The 15,973-nt window shown below is 45.9% G+C and overlaps 6 protein-coding genes across 6 annotated transcripts; 3 read left to right on the top strand and 3 right to left on the bottom strand.

Annotated features, from left to right (window-relative positions):
• Nucleotides 1-413: 413 nt before the first annotated feature.
• On the top strand, nucleotides 414-2,254 carry LOC4812574 (carcinine transporter). Its single transcript, XM_033382357.1, has 3 exons — nucleotides 414-1,134; nucleotides 1,188-1,380; nucleotides 1,432-2,254. Exons 1-3 carry the CDS (start codon nucleotides 456-458, stop codon nucleotides 2,210-2,212), a joined length of 1,653 nt encoding a protein of 550 aa, XP_033238248.1. The 5' UTR covers nucleotides 414-455; the 3' UTR covers nucleotides 2,213-2,254.
• Nucleotides 2,255-2,938: 684 nt separating this feature from the next.
• Nucleotides 2,939-4,328, top strand: LOC4811951 (ribosome biogenesis regulatory protein homolog). The gene is made up of 4 exons (XM_001352667.4): nucleotides 2,939-3,170; nucleotides 3,236-3,488; nucleotides 3,545-4,035; nucleotides 4,094-4,328. The coding sequence occupies exons 1-4, from the start codon at nucleotides 3,022-3,024 to the stop codon at nucleotides 4,233-4,235; spliced, it is 1,035 nt and encodes a 344-aa protein (XP_001352703.2). The 5' UTR covers nucleotides 2,939-3,021; the 3' UTR covers nucleotides 4,236-4,328.
• On the bottom strand, nucleotides 4,233-5,710 carry LOC4812200 (glutaminyl-peptide cyclotransferase-like). Its single transcript, XM_001352666.3, has 4 exons — nucleotides 5,457-5,710; nucleotides 4,988-5,389; nucleotides 4,568-4,931; nucleotides 4,233-4,511 (listed from the first exon to the last, which is right to left on the bottom strand). Exons 1-4 carry the CDS (start codon nucleotides 5,592-5,594, stop codon nucleotides 4,330-4,332), a joined length of 1,086 nt encoding a protein of 361 aa, XP_001352702.3. The 5' UTR covers nucleotides 5,595-5,710; the 3' UTR covers nucleotides 4,233-4,329.
• A 197-nt stretch (nucleotides 5,711-5,907) lies between these two features.
• Nucleotides 5,908-7,158, bottom strand: LOC4812199 (glutaminyl-peptide cyclotransferase-like protein). Its single transcript, XM_001352665.4, has 4 exons — nucleotides 6,653-7,158; nucleotides 6,482-6,592; nucleotides 6,210-6,420; nucleotides 5,908-6,152 (listed from the first exon to the last, which is right to left on the bottom strand). The coding sequence occupies exons 1-4, from the start codon at nucleotides 7,115-7,117 to the stop codon at nucleotides 5,974-5,976; spliced, it is 966 nt and encodes a 321-aa protein (XP_001352701.3). The 5' UTR covers nucleotides 7,118-7,158; the 3' UTR covers nucleotides 5,908-5,973.
• A 198-nt stretch (nucleotides 7,159-7,356) lies between these two features.
• Nucleotides 7,357-9,668, bottom strand: LOC4811971 (organic cation transporter protein). Its single transcript, XM_001352664.4, has 3 exons — nucleotides 9,538-9,668; nucleotides 8,671-9,479; nucleotides 7,357-8,614 (listed from the first exon to the last, which is right to left on the bottom strand). The coding sequence occupies exons 1-3, from the start codon at nucleotides 9,627-9,629 to the stop codon at nucleotides 7,434-7,436; spliced, it is 2,082 nt and encodes a 693-aa protein (XP_001352700.3). The 5' UTR covers nucleotides 9,630-9,668; the 3' UTR covers nucleotides 7,357-7,433.
• A 521-nt stretch (nucleotides 9,669-10,189) lies between these two features.
• Nucleotides 10,190-12,819, top strand: LOC4811938 (uncharacterized). The gene is made up of 7 exons (XM_001352663.4): nucleotides 10,190-10,764; nucleotides 11,427-11,550; nucleotides 11,636-11,721; nucleotides 11,789-11,947; nucleotides 12,013-12,096; nucleotides 12,193-12,412; nucleotides 12,518-12,819. The coding sequence occupies exons 1-7, from the start codon at nucleotides 10,690-10,692 to the stop codon at nucleotides 12,661-12,663; spliced, it is 894 nt and encodes a 297-aa protein (XP_001352699.2). The 5' UTR covers nucleotides 10,190-10,689; the 3' UTR covers nucleotides 12,664-12,819.
• The last annotated feature ends 3,154 nt before the right edge of the window (nucleotides 12,820-15,973 follow it).

The raw sequence follows: 15,973 nt of genomic DNA, 5'->3' as shown, positions 1-15,973 counted from the left end.
AGCATTTTAAAGTGACTGCTTACAATATTGACAAAGAAGCTGTGTAGCACATTTTTTTATATGCAATCAGCTTGTTTATGCTGGTAATGTTCTCCTCTGGATTTTATCGGTGCATAAAAAGTGACGGAACTATGCTAAGTTGTAGAAACATACAAAAAAAAACATTTTTCGGTATATTGCAAATTTACATATCACTTCAAAACCAAACAATACTGTTGTATATCATAAGGGGAGGATGGGATAGGAAGTCGACGATGTTCTTAATTTATCGGTAATTTAAATATAAACTCTAAGCTACAGAATTTTGTTAATGCTTTTGTGGGTATTCTAATTTTTAGCCTCTCTAATTTCGGTCTTAGCCATTTTTGTTTTGTTCGCTTGTTTAGCTTTCAGCACTGGTCTGTCTGTAGGCTCGAAATATCAGTGTTGCTTTTTCAATACAATCAAAATTATCGATGCCAAGTCAGCGCCTTAAGCAAATCGTCTTCAAAATGTCTGACAAATGCATGGACTTCAATGAGTTCTTACCATACATCGGGGAATTTGGAGCTTATCAGAAACGCCTTCTTCTGTACATGATGCCATTTGCCTTTATGTTCGCTCTCATTTACTTGGCGCAAATTTTCATATTACTTGTGCCCCATGACCATTGGTGCCGCATAGAAGAGCTAGAGTCTTTTCCAAAAGCAAAGCAAATCGAACTTGGAATCCCAAAAGACAAGCACGGTGTTTTTGACAGGTGTTCAATGTACGATGTCGATTATAAGCTTGCGTCCACTGAAACAACTCCAAATGAAAGTTGGCCTCAGATAAATTGCCGAGACGGTTGGATGTATGACAAGGGTCAGGTTCCATACGAGACCATTTCCACGCAGTACCATTGGGTTTGCCAAAAGGATAACCTAGCTACATTTTCGATCGCTGCCAGCTTTGTGGGGTCAATGTTGGGCTGTCTGACCCTCGGATACGTTGCAGATCATTGGGGCCGCATTCCCGCTTTGTTTATTGCCAATGTATGTGCCTTAGTAGGCGGTCTTCTGAGTGCTGTCTGCACGAACTTTTACACCTTTGCCGCGGCCAGTGTCCTGCAGGGTTGGTCATACGATACTTGCTTCACTGCCTTTTATATACTATGTGGGTTCACTTTTAAGTTTTGGCAGTATAGTTCTACTGATATTTCACCCTAGTGATGGAGACTGTGGGCCCACAATATCGTTCGCTGACCGCCAACCTTTCGCTGGCCACTTTCTATACTATAGGGGCATGTGGACTCCCCTGGATAGCCTATGCCTGCAACAATTGGAGGACATTCGCTGTGGTCACCTCAGTGCCCATAATTATATTGATCGTGATATGTCTGATAATTCCCGAATCACCTAGGTATGTTTTTCCTCTGAATTTTCATGCATTTCTGAATCATCCTTTACTCAGGTGGCTCCTATCCGTGGGGAAAGTTAAGAGGGGGTTTAAAATTATAAGAAAAGTGGCCAAGATCAATGGGAAAACAGTTCCCGACGATGTAATGGTCGCCTTTCAGCAGTGCAGCGAAAAAGCCTACCTCGAGGAACAATCCGCTAAAAAGTACACTCTTCTGGATATTTTTAAAAGCTGCCGAATGTGTCGAATTTTACTGATACTGATCGTAAATTGGATGATTATAGCACTGGTGTACGATGCTCATGTGAGGGTTATCACCAATGTGGGAACGGATATATTCATCACTTTCTCGCTAGCAAACCTGACCGAGCTACCGGGAGGATTAGTTCCACTGGTCCTAATGGATCGCACGGGGCGGAAGATCATGCTATTTACGGTCTTAATGCTCTGCGCACTCGGAAGCTTGTTGGCTGGTCTGTTCAGCAGGAAATGGGATATTGCTATAGCGGCTATTTTTGGTCGACTAATGGTTACGATTGCATATAATGTGGGGGAGCAGTGGGCGGCGGAGATACTTCCGACTGTCGTGCGGGGTCAAGGACTGTCCCTCGTGCATGTTATGGGAGCCGCTGGAGCAGTATGTTCTCCATTCGTGGTTTACTCGGATGACTATTCCGCATCGCTGCCCATGAAAATACTAGCAGGGCTGGCGGTGGTTGCAGCTGTTTTGGTCTTATTTTTGCCAGAAACTACCAACGTTGCCCTGCCGCAGACTATAGAAGAAGCGGAGACTCGTTGGGCACAGAAATTTTGGTTTCAGAAAAGGAAATTATAGTTCCCATGCAAATACACTTTTTAAATAAAAATATTTGGCGCGCAATAACTCCCTTTTTGTAACCAACCAGCCATTTACGATATTTTAAATACTTTCGGTATTTTTTGACATCGAATATTTTTCTAAGAACGAATTGTGTGTGGTTTTGATGTGGTTTTGGGATGTAATACAGAAACTTCGTTTGCGACATATTCGGTGTATGAACTGACACATTTACATATATACTGTATGGTTTGCGCTCGTATCCAGAATATACCATCTTTTCTTTTCCAGTATGTATCGTGGCCTTTCCAGTATTAATCGGCTAGAGGTTTCTATCGTTTTCAAATGAATATCATCCCGGTTTCAGTCGATGCATAGAAACCTCCATAAACTGTTTTTGTTTTTTTAATTAGCAAATCTTGATTCATTAATCAGATAAGATTATGTGTTCAGGGCTGAGGGTTCTAGCAAGCTGCTAATATTCAACCGAATATCAATATCTAAGATTATGATGTCCTCTCAGGGAAACCGAAAAATTAACCCATTGTTGACCAGTGGGCAAAAATGAAACCTGAAGAATTTTAGCGCAATTCCGGTGAGAGATAACATGTTAATTAAATTTTAAAGTAAGTAGTAATGATGGATCTACAAGGAGAACTTACGAACAGTATTATTTTCCGCGGTTTAGCTCAAAGTGTTCACCTATTTAAATAAAGGGGGGCTCAATGGGCTAAGTTCGTTTTTTTCATCGGAATACTTCGATAAAGTTGTATCGACAAATAAATGAACGCACGTGTATAAAAAGAATTGCTGTTGTTCTCTTCAAAATGGATGTTGTCAAGGAAGTTTTAGCCAAACACCAAAAGGAATTGGAAAAATACAAGCCAATTACTGTAGATAAGCACCTGGAATGCCGCCTGGATGTGGGAACACTACTGATTACAGATCCCAATGACTTTGATGACCGGGAACTCAGGTAAGAATGTGCTTCTTTGTTTTTCATAAATCAATTGTAGTACATGTAATATTCACTGCTCACAGGGACAACAGAGAGGAGTACTTGACTGCCCTCACCCGAGACAACACCCAGCTGCTGCTCAATGCCATTTGGGAGTTGCCCACAGAGCGTGTGGATGAAAGCATTGTAGCCAAGCTGCCGGAACCAACAACAGTCCTGCCGCGTCTCCGTAAAGTACCTGGCCCGCGTCCGCTTACCAAATGGGAGCAGTTTGCCAAGGAGAAGGGCATCACCAAGAAGAAGAGGGACAAGAAAACCTACGATGATACACTGGATGTAAGTTACTTCAACAACCCCATCGGGGACACATGCTAATTTTTGCTCATTCACAGAAATGGGTGCCCACATACGGCTTCAAGCATGCCGAAGCTGAGAAGAGCAAGGACTGGGTACTGGAGGTGCCGCAAAATGCTGATCCCAACACAGACATGTTCCAGAAGAAGATCGATTTGCGCAACGAAAAGGTGGCCAAGAACGAAATCCAGCGAATGAAGAATATTGTGAGGGCCAGGAAGGTCGATATGCCGCGCAGTGGTTATCTGGGACCAGAGGCAGCCTCATCCAGTCAGCTGCTTACAGCGGTTACCGTAGCCAAATCTTCTACGGCTTCCGTCGGCAAATTCCAAAACAAGCTTCCCAAGGAGAAGGAGGCACGTGGTCTGGGCGTAAAGGAACTGATACCGGGTGGCAAGCGCAAGGCATCTCATATCACAAACAACGAAAGGGAGGCCAATTTGGATCTCATCAAGAGTGTGCTGCACAAAAAGCCCAAGCTGAACGTGGACAAGGCGATATCGATGCAGAAGGAAGAAGATCGCTTGGCGTAAGTTGTTGCCTCGATTATGACAAACCTTAAGTAACCTTAACCACTCTTTCAACAGGCGCGAAGCTGAGGGCGCACCTGCCAGAAAGGCCAAGCCAAAGGGCAAAGGCAGTCGCAAGGCAGTGGGCAAGAAGCCGAAGGGCAACCACGGCCAGCGTGCACCCGGCAAAAAGGCCCAGGCTGGGCGCAAACGTCGCTGAAGGATAATCAAAGGCCTCAGGACATTTTTAATAACAGAAAACAGCATAATACACTTATGAATAATAAATGATAGACAATAAGACATACCATAATCTATGTTCGATAAAAACGCAAGTTGATGGGGGCTGTGTGTCTAACCAAATATTCGTACACAAAGTTGCGGAAAACGCGATTGAAATTCCGTATGGATGGCCAATGGAGATTGGCAGCGTTATCTCGAGGTGTATGCCAAGTGTCTGGGAAAGGAGTGGCCACCAAATGCAGTATGGGCACATCTGCAGGAAAATACATATCAGAATTATATGATTATCTACAAAAAAAGCCAACTTACTCTCCTCCAAAAACGGACGATGATCATCATCAACAAAGCCCCCGGAAAGACGATTTAAAAACATGTTATTATTGCCCTCCAGGCGACCAGCAGCGCGCAGGGACTTCTCAATCTGCACTAGACTGGAGTGCAGACCATGGGTGTTCTCATAGAAGCTTGAGAACTTGGGATTACGTGCACCAATTAGGTCTAGCAGCACAAGCACTTCAATACGATCGATATTACGCGACGCCAGCTGTGCTTGGCCACCAGCTTGTACTCCGCTGGGTGTACGGGCCAATTTAGAAGCCAGATGCTTGGATCCATAGACTGAGTCAGCGTTTGTCCATTCCTTGAAAGCCTCCTCACCATCAAAGAAGATGAGCTGCAGAGAAAAACCTCCCATTAGTAAATGTGTGCGGCTTTCACTTCCAAACTTACCATAAGCCCAACATCGCTACGATTGCGAAACTCTTTTGTTAGATAACTGCTCAGGGTCTTGGCTGTGTTCAGCAAAATAGCACAGGGCACAGCCGAGTCTGTGGCGCCCACAAATCCGGGATCATTGGGGAAGTACTTGCTGTCGTAGTGGCAAGCCAGGGCCAAGAAGTTCTGAGCCCGTGGATTGATGGTGCCCACGACATTGCCGAACGTTAGCTCGCCTAACACTGGCACACGCTGCTTGAACTCATCGACTTCCGTTTGGAAGCCAAGGCCATTGAGTGACTGCACCAGGTAGTCACGCACCTGTTGATGCCCACGGCTACCAACGACGCGTGGCACCAAAATCGAGTCGAGAGTTCGGTTGGAGTGCGCCTCATCGTCGCTCCACGGCGATGCAATCTGGAATTCAAAATTGGTAATTACCAACCAACTGTGATTTCCCAAATGAGTCACAATGCTCTCTTACATTTCCGCCCGCTTGGGCCTGGGCTCGAGCTTGCTGCTGCTGCTGCTGTGCGTGTGCGGAGTCCGTGGAGAGCAGGCAGAGGCAGAACAAGCCCCAGATCAAAGGCAGCGACTTGGGAACGAGCTCCATCTTCCACATCTGTAAGCTTTGGAGGTCGGAAATCTACAGCTTTGGAGGTTGGCGCTTGTTGGCGCTTTGGAGGTTGGCGTCGCAGTGACTTGGACCGACGCCAGAAAAACAATCTTTACCGCTTTATGATTTTGCTGTGGCTTTTCGATTATGTTTTTGTCTCTTTGGCGGGCAAACTATAACGAAAGCTTGGGGCCTTGGTTGATGAGAGAGAATGAATGGTGGGAGAGAAGAGGAGCTTTTGAGCTGGGCAGCTTTTAGCTAGTACGCGAACCCACTCCGCCATATGACCTTGATTAACGTTAAATAGAGATCAATAAAATTGTTTGAATTAATCAGATCAATTTAGATGCGGTTTATTACTATACAGAAGCCAAACACTCAACACTTAACTATCCAGACGGTACGTGGTATCATCATCATGATTCTCCAAGTATTCGTGCACAAATTGGCGAATTATTGAGTTCATATTGAGAACAGTTGGCCAGTGCAAATGCGCCGCATTGTCCGCGGCAGTATGCCATACTTGGGGGTATCTGTAGGGAGCCAGATGAATCACTGGGACACCTGGCCAGACACAGGAAGATTCTATGCATTCGATAATCAATTAATAGACCAAGTTACCTTCATCGAGAAATGGATAGTGATCGTCGGGCAGATCAGTGTCGTGGTCCTTTAATTTTTGGAATAACAAATGGCACGGGGCCAGCTGTCTCGATCCCCGCAAATCCAGTTCAATCTCCGCCAGGCGATTGTGAAGCATATAAGTGTTATCGTAGTGACTCATGTATGCCTGGGCAGGAGCACCAATGAAGTTCAAGGCAATAGCCAATTCCTAAGGGGAATAGGAAGATCTTCTCGTTTACCTCCTGTCGATTCCGGTTTAAACAACTTACAATGCTCTCCAAAGGCAGAGTCTCCATTCGGACAAATCGCTTTGATCCTCGCAGGGCACTAGAATCTTTGCGATCTGTCGGCATTGGCTCATGGCCATCAAAAAATACCAGCTTTAAGGAACATTAATCTTCAAAATACCAAATAAGATATCATGGAGTCACTAAACATACCGCCAAACCAATATCTAATCGCTTGCGCAGCTCCTCCCTCAAATAGGGGCCCAGAGTCTTGGCCATGTTTAGGAGAATCGCACAAGATACGGCCCCATCGGTGGCTCCCAAGTAACCCTCTACATCGGTCAAGTTCACCGTATCGTAGTGACAGCAGAGCAGCAGGAAATTCGGTGCCTCCGGGTTGATAGTGCCCATCACGTTGGTAAAGGCCACGCCATCGACAAACTCGTCTCGGTCCGTGTGGAATCCCAGATCCAGTAGCTCCTGCAACAGAAAATCGCGCACCTGCGAGTGTCCCAAGCTGCCGGGCCAGCGCGGCTTTAGTAGTCTTGCCAGCGTGGCATTCAAGTGATTCTCATCGTTAATGAACCGGGCCAAAGGCTTCACACCTGCCCAATGCAGCAGCAGGAAATTGACGAGTAAATAGAACAGGCACACACCCGTCACAATCCAAGCTAGCATCGAAGCGAGGGTCTGCTACGTATGAGCCACAATCGCAACTGACTGTGCCTCAACGAATGCCTGGGTAGGGGCGAACATTTCACAATACTTTAACTTGGAACCGATGCATTGGTCATGCCAGACGAGTTGCGTTTATTTAACTGAAGAAATGCAAAATACGAATTCGAATCAGAATCAGAATTTGAATTTCCAACCCAGAGCAACACAGATTCATTGAACAATAAACGGACAAGAAATAACCAATAGATGTTTTTATTCAATTGCGATTACCCCAAGAACCCTAAGTATTCTTCCAGGGCATCCCAACGTTCGGACTTCAGTTTTTAGCATGTTCAAATGTGTACGTTTGGATCGTTTTCTCTGTGTCTAGCGTGTCTTGGCTGGAAATATGTGTCTTTCGCGGGGCTATCCTCGCCACTCGATGCATTTTGGTGGAACGGAACTCATCACGCGAAATCGTCCGCAGGCTGGAGCCCTGATGCCATAGGCGTTGGGGTCTTTTGACCCGCTTCGAGCCTGGACCACAGCAGGGCCCATGCCAGATACGCTGCTCCCTTCCGAACTCGGCGCCGTCGCTGAGCGTCTGGGGGAGATCATGGTTGAGGGTCTCAGGTAGAAAGAGTGCGAGGATTCCGCCCAGCAGTCCAAGGACGCCCAGAATGATCAGCATGAGGGAGGAGGAAACTTGGGAGAGAAAGACGACCGGTGGCGACATTAGCATAGACACATAGCCCATCGTATGAATAAAGGACACGCCCTGTGCTCGCACCACCGTCGGCAGCACCTCGGCCGCCCACTGGAGTCCGATGTTGTAGCAGATGTTGGCGAAGAAGCGTCCAGCCAACGCTGCTCCCAGCATATGCTTCGGTTTGCTCATACAGGCAGCTACGAGGCTGAAGATTCCGCTCAAGAACGTAAAGACAAAGGCGCACCAACGACGTCCGAAGCGATCCAGAGTGAGGATCACCAGAATGTTACCCGGCAACTCGGTGGCGCAAGCAATGGTGAAGAAAACAAAGACATTGTGACTGTCCAGGACACTGGCAGCCCGCACATGTCCGTCGTAGACCAGCGATATGGCCATCCAAATCAAGATCATAAGGACCATATAGCGAGCCATGCGCCCCTTCTTGAAGATCGAGCAAATGGTGAAACTTCGGCCCTGCAACTCTTCCTTGTAGAACTGCTGGCAACTGAACTTGAAGTGCTCAAAGACGACGGGAGGCACCGACTTGTTATTCCTACGTGCCACCCGCTTCAACAGGTCCACGGCATTGTCGATCTGACCGACCGACACCAGCCACCGCGCTGATTCGGGCAATAGCCAGAAGGAGAGCAGCGACAGGCAAATAGGAATGGCACACATGGCCGAAAATACTCGCCAATATGAGAAGCCCAGGGCCAGCCAGGGCATCAGCATGGTGAAGGGTGCGTAGAAGATGGCCAGGGACATGTTGGCCACAAAGGTGCGATACTTCGGACCCACATACTCGAGGACTGGTAATTGAACGGAGGTTAGAATGCACCTAAGAATTGCTGTGAACTCTGCTTACCGAGTATGTAGATCATGGTGAAACAAGTATCGTAGGAGGCACCCACGAGTAATCGCGTAGCAGCAAAGCCCGCAAAGTTTGTGGTAATCGAGGTGAAGAGACTTCCGATCAGGGCGAGGAAACAGCTGCTAACCAAAGCCGATAGGCGGCCACACAGATCGGCAAAGCGTCCGTAGCCCAGACCACCCAGAATCGATCCCAAAAAGAAGATCATCTGGGCAATGGTGGCATAGTATTGGCTATCGCAGACCCACCCAAACTCCATGGTGGCTGTGCGGAAGGGCATTTCCACCGTATCGAAGACATAGCCATTTTTGCAGGGAATCGTTGGCCATGTCGAATTCAGAAATATGCTGCGGTTGAACGCGAAGTGGATGGCCGTGTAGTTGGCATCGTACATCAAACAGTGGCTGAAGGAGCCATCCTCCTCCCGGGGTATTGAGAGCTCCTTGCGTTCTGCCTCGTCCGTTACAACCGACAGCTCAGGCACAAGACAGTAAAAATTATGCGGTGCCAGCGTCATGAATATCTGACCCAAATACACAAAGGCAGCTATGAAGGTGAAGGGTATCATGAACAGGAAAAGAAGCTTCTGAAACAGTCCAAACTCCCCAATCATCGGCAGCAGATCGTCGAAGTCAAGGAATTGTCCGAGATCCACATATATTGAGCTTCGTGCCGATAAGATACCCGACCTTGAACCACTAGAATGAGAACTAAGATTCCCACTGATATTTTCGTTATATTTCACTCGAAGTTCTTCCAACGTTCCACCAGCCTGTAGGCCTTTATCCGCAGTGCTTCTTGATCTATTTGAATGCGATTTGTATGGATTGGGACTTATTTCTAAATGATGTTATGGCTTACGGCGAACTTTTAATGGATGCTTCGCTCCTATTTGATTTTTTGCCATCTTTATTGTCTTTGTCCTTATTCGGGTGATTATTATTATTTTTCATATTTGGGTGAGACTATTTCTCTAAAATGACAAATAGAGCTCGACTCTTTGATTATTAATGAGGAACCTTTGACCTTAAAGCAACGGATTAGTCTCTTAATAGTTTGATGTTACGCTACCCCCTACCCCCTGAATATCCTTTAATCGGGATGACTTTGAACCATTACAGGCCACTGCATCGACTCCCTATCCTTATCATTTCCACAAGTGGAGCACACAAACCCGCCGACTCACCGGCGCCAGCACAAGACCTGCGGCTGACTCATCGCAGATTCATCGGACCTCCTGCAGAGCACTCTTGATGATAATTAAACGCGTTCACAAATCCATTCGAGAGCTAATTCTTGGCAGTAATTAGTGGTATTGGCAATGCCAGCACAGTTTCGAAGCGACCTGAAGGCAACTTCGGTGGCCACTTCGGTGGGCCACAGCCAAAGCCACAGACGACCGTAATGTGCGACCGTAACCGCCTGTTGCTGTTCGTTTCGGTGGCAGCGCATGCGTCTGCCCCTGACACTACCTACTCACCTATCGTTTTGGAGCTTTCATTCATAAAAGCGATGGGATTTTTCGAAATCGGAGCCACAATTCTTGGCCCCACAAGGAGGCACGTCTCAGTCCTGACGCGACTTTCGATGGCAACGGTTCGCTGCGGAGCAATTCGTCCTGAGGTCCAACACTTCTGGCCGCATAAATATGCCCGGTCGTGCCACATAAATCAGTGTCATAAATCTGTTTGTCTTGTGAATGGAATTATGTGTCAGTGTCCAACGATAAGCGAGGCAGCGGCTATGCCAGGCCACAAAATATCTTAGACAGATTTATCTGCCGAGGGGGTGAACCAAAAAACAAACCAAGAAAAACCAAAAATAAATAAAGAAGCCGAAAAGAAAAACAACTCTACTAAGAAAAATTATCCGTTTGGCGGGAAACAGACAAAGTGCCCCCTCAAGCGAAAGTGTGGAAAGTCGCAGTGAAAGTGGCGGCTGCCGTTCTCCCCCTGGTCCTCTTGAAATGTTGTTATCCCGGAGAAAGTGAAGTGAGAGACACAGCACTCAAAGATGGCCATCTTGGAGTCTTGTTGCTTCTGGAAGAATGTGCGGATGGGCAGCTTTGCCTGTGCCATCTATACATTGGTAGGTGCACACATGTGTACATATTTCTGAATAATTTCCAATATTCAAATGAGAATGATTCAAATAAAAACATACCAGTGCTTCATAAATTCCAAAGAATTTAGAAGAATCTTTTTGGGAGTTCGAAAAACATTTAAGGATTTAAGCCCATAGCCCATAGCTTAAGGAAAATTTGTCTTAGATTATAATATTAATATATTCAAGAAGAACCCGTAAGCTATTCTTGTAAACAATTTAGCAAAGTCTAAAAATTCCAGTAGGGAAGCTTCATGTCTACTTAGGGAAAAACTCCAAGTTTGAAGAGTTCTTGTAGTACAATTTCATTATAACTGTACACGTACCATAATTATCAGAAAAAACTATATATTTTTCTGTAGTAAATCGTTTAGCAATCAATTCAAACAACTTTAAAAATGATTGAATGAATGGAATGGTATGTATCATAAGGGCTTAGCTTTAATCCAAAAATCCTTGACATTTTTTCTTACCTCTTAATCGAAAACCGCCAGTACGTGTGTTACGCAAATTCCTTAAGCAAATATATTATTATAACACCCATTCAAGTCAAGTTTCATGCAACGCGAGCAATTACAACAGTCAATTGTCACTTAAAGGGGATTCGTTACACCAAAGTTGATGCCTCCTTTTTATATACAATACAGATTTACTTTGGCTTCTCGACGTTAATGTTCCTGTTCTACCTGCGCGAGGAACAGGAGTTCCTGTTGGGCCAACGTTCAGAGCCCGCGGGCGAGAGTATGCTGGAGAAGGGGGATGTGACTGTAGGTGAGGTTACACTCCCGGAACCCCTCCCCCACGACCAGACAATCGAGAGCGGTTAAATTACGTGTGATTTATGCTCTTTTTTCAGTGACTGTGATATTCAACGTTTTCTTTCTGTTTTGCTCCGTGCTGATGGTGCTATCCTCGGGACTGATGATAGTAGGTCTCCGTCGGGTGAGTGGAAATGTGAACTTACATATGTATCGCCGCCCGAGGCATCACCTTTATTGGCCGATTGCAGAACAAGCGTCAATTGCTGATACCCTGGATCTGCTTCATGCTGGCCGACCTGCTCATCGAGTGCTCCCACCTGGTACACCTGACCCTCTCCCGGCGCGTCATATTCGATCCAATTGTGGGCTTTATCTTCACCATAGACTTCTTCATCCTGTGCCTCAATGTAAGCCGACCCATCGCGGACTCTAGCTCTTACTAACACTCGGTAGATATTTATCCCCCCTTCAGCTCTACTGTCTGCTGTGCGTCATCTCCCAGTATCAGGCCTATCGGGACCAACGATCGGAGCAGCAGGAGAACCCCACCACATCGGTAAGTGTTATGTGAATGTGTTGTACGGCCCCCAAGTATGCTAAGCTCGACTCCATCCATCCAATCGCAACGTTCCCTTCCGCATGCATACACAAGCCTGTTGTGGTATTCACAGCAGCAGAAAAACTGAGCAAAACCCAGCAACAGCACCAACAGCAACAGCTGCAGCATCAGGCCCAGCTCCTGGGGGACGGATCCGGAAATGGTAAGCGCCAGTCGCGCCGTATGCTGGGTGCCGCAAGTCCCCTGATAACATCCCAGCGATTGACGAACTTCTCCACCATCACCGAGGAGGAGGAGCAGCAGTCCCGAGCAGGTAACCGACTTATGGTCGATTTGTGGTCTACCCACGGGTATTTTCAATTATCTAAGCATGTAAAAATACTCTCTCTTGTGCACCTTTAAACACCCCAATCCACAGGCCACAGCAATGGTCACCTTTCGGACCAGCCAGGCTCCAGTGTGGCGGAACCGGAGCTGGATATGGACTCGGGGAATGGAGAGCTGCAGGTGACAAAGCAAATAATTACTTTGGATTCGGTGGAGATGGCAGAAATCCAATACTGAGTTTGGATTATGCAAGGAACCAGCATTTCCCATCCCCCCCCACCCAATCTAGATTTTAGCCAACAATTCCCGGAGGAATTTTATTCAGAAATGAGATATTTTTACAAATGTTTGAGAGAGATGTGATGCGAGAATAAAAAGGACAATTCCAAAGAAATAGAATACGCATTGCATTCATATTCATTCCTCTTTGACAGTTCTGACGCATGGATTTCATTTGGCACTTCCTGCCGAGGCGGCTCCTCCAGTCTCATTCTTGGAAAATGATTCCAAAAGAGAGCTGCTTCCCAAAGTAAATCCAATGAAGCAGAGATTCAGGAAGATAAAGGGAACAACAAACCCCTTTGTAATTATTTCTTTGCATAGAATTTCGCACTATAGTGGGATATTCTTTTAGCGAATGCCATGGAAATGTAGGCTGTGCTCAAAGTAGGGCCCTGCACTGTGCACCACTGCATCCAAAGGAAGCCCCTGGAGTTGGAGAAATTACAATAATTATTCAAATGCTCAAGCTTCACCCATCCAGACAGCCGTAGGTCAAAGGGATGCTGAAAAAACAAAACCTAAAAAAACACACACAGACTTTCAAGACTTAATTAACTCTCGGTAAATGCTGACTGAAGCAGAGACCCTAAAAGGAGTCAAATATGGACACTGTCCTAACTGGTTTTAGTTGGCCGCTGATTATACATGAATTATAATTTAAAGCCTTAATTAAAAACCTTTCCACTGGCAAATAAATGTCAGAAAAAATAACAGAAATGACAACTGTTGGCCGTAAGTTCATCAGGAGACGAGCAGAGGTAGCAGCAGCGAGATTAAAAGCCACTTAATCACTCCACCAAAGTGGCACTCTTAATTAAACCCCCAGGTGGTGTAGTGTGGCTGGGCAGGGCCGACTAACAAGGGATGAATGCTTTAGGATTGAGTGGGGCCCATGGCCACAGAACTGTCATTGACAACATCAGCAGAAGCAGCAACAGCAACGGCAACGGCACCGGCAACTGCAACAGCAGGTACTACAAAGTGTGGACCAGCTGCAGTGGCACAATCGCACAATCCACAAAACAGCTATCTAGCTTCTCTCGGCTGGCAAATGGCACTGGTCTGGCAGCCCCCCAGCCAGGATGGTATGATGCAATGATGCCAGGATGCGAACACTGAACACAGCAGGGTCAAAGGTGGACACTCACATGAACAAAGTGAAAGTGGAACGATGTCGAAGCCAGACTGAGAGCCGGAGCCAGAGCCAGAGCTGTTATTACTTTTGTCCAGAGTCGCATTTTGAGTTCAAATATTGACACAGTCTCCAGGCAGAATCCAGCGGCAACAACAGTTACTACAGTGACTTCAGCAGCTGAGGAATTTGCTACAAAGTCAGATATATATCTGGCTTAATGGATTCCTAAGTGGCGGCATGCACTGCAAAGTGTGCTAGACAAATATCAAATTTCCAGAGAAGCCAGCAAATTCCTGGACAAACACTGATGATTAACAGCCGAGAGCGGCAGTGTGCTTTGAGCTGTGAGCTGGCAAATCCTACGTTTGATGTTTTTCTCTTTTTCAATAAATTTCTGGCCAAAAGCTGTGCAACCTGCAGCAACAGCTGCAGGAATTTTCCAAATTGTCAGTTTTCCGCCTGGCCAACGCTCGTGGCCTTTGAATGGCGAATGAACATTTCTGGCCCAGCATGAGAGCGGTCGGAGGCCATTTAATTAGAACGATCCATCCGCCATATGCACACACGGGACATGACATGGCATGTTTTACCAGATTACAGAAAATCTGTTAATTAAATCGAACGATGGAAATATCTGTGTGCTAGTTATGGAGGAGTGCACTCTATGCCAAATAAAATTGTAATAGCTACACAATTCCAAGTAGATGTTGAGTGTTTTGCGCTCTCTTGGAAGTGCCCCTCTCGACTGTTGCATTCTGGGAAAATTCTAATGGGGCGACATAGTCGTACTTTCAGTTTTACCAGCAATCAACAGTTGGCTCCCAGCCACTTGGCTGTTTAAAGTTGTTGTTCTCTGGCAATTAGGAGGAGTCACACAACTCTCGCACCACCACAAGAATACACACAGATATACACACAATTGACAATAAGCAGCTCACTTGGGCGTACATACATATATGTACATCCACACATATAGCAAGGGACCACGTTCTCTCTATCTAATTGCTAAGATGGCGGCTACTACTCGTACTGCGCTTGGCTCCTGCGTCCTGTCTGTTGGCAGGATAATGAGTTTTCCATTAGCGCTTGAGTGCGGCAATGGCAATATTTGCCAAGCGTCTTGACTGCTTAAGTGAAAATTTAATTAAAGCATAAGTGAAATGGAATTCCCAAAACCTAAGCCCCCTCGGCGAACGTGATTGGCGTGCAATCGAAGTTATCCCTGGTTTCCAGCCAAATACATATTTGATGAGACGAGACCGAAGCATGCAAAGTTTGACAACTCCATGTCACAGCACCAGCAGCTACAATGGCAACAAAGGATGTCCAACTTTTCTTTATAGCCATTCATTCGGAAGAACTTTTCCTAAAGGAAATGGAAAACTTATGGGAAAACCACATGTGAGATGGCCCAAGTGATGGCCATATTTGCTTTGGTAGTTTCCTAGCCTTGAATTAAATGTTTAAATTTTTTTCCCCCACACACAGCCACAATATTGACAACTTTAAGACAAGTTAAGGCATAAAAGCTGACAGGACTTTCCTCGCCTCACTGCCTGAATGCCAGCCTGTCTGCCACAGATCCGATCCCCCTGCACTCTGTCTGATTTATAGCATATGACAAGCCCCGAGGAGGGTAATATATGCGTGTGTTTATTTTAAAGAGGCAGAACGACATTTCGGGAAACTTGATGTTTGACGAGAGCCAAAAGGCAGTTTGTCACTCGCTTTATTACGTATACGCCGTGTGGATTGTGGCCTTTACCCGATATAAACTTTTCATTAGAGTGGAAATTTTATGGAGATTTATGCGAGCGTGTCGTGCCTGTACGGAGATAAGCTTTCAATTAGAAAATTAGCATATCAAATGCAGCTAATTCACACATCAAGAGCAGGAGGCCATAAAAGATGTAGCCATTTCAATGAATATTTAATGCTTCAAGTAATCTGTTGGGCACATTAGTATTGTGGTCTGTTCATGAACTACTGACTTCATAGCTTCATAGAGACAATTCCTATGAGACAAATTACAGATACCAGCATTAAATGGTCATAACAGTATTTGGGGCTCACAAATTCCACAGAGCGTTAAATATAAACAGCTTCTGGGGACATCTGCGAGCACAAAGC

This window comes from Drosophila pseudoobscura, chromosome X (assembly GCF_009870125.1).
Source record: "Drosophila pseudoobscura strain MV-25-SWS-2005 chromosome X, UCI_Dpse_MV25, whole genome shotgun sequence".
NCBI classification, from domain to species: Eukaryota; Metazoa; Arthropoda; class Insecta; order Diptera; family Drosophilidae; genus Drosophila; species Drosophila pseudoobscura.
The sequence above is the reverse complement of the archived record's forward strand: the minus strand, read 5'-3'. Positions and strand labels throughout refer to the sequence as shown.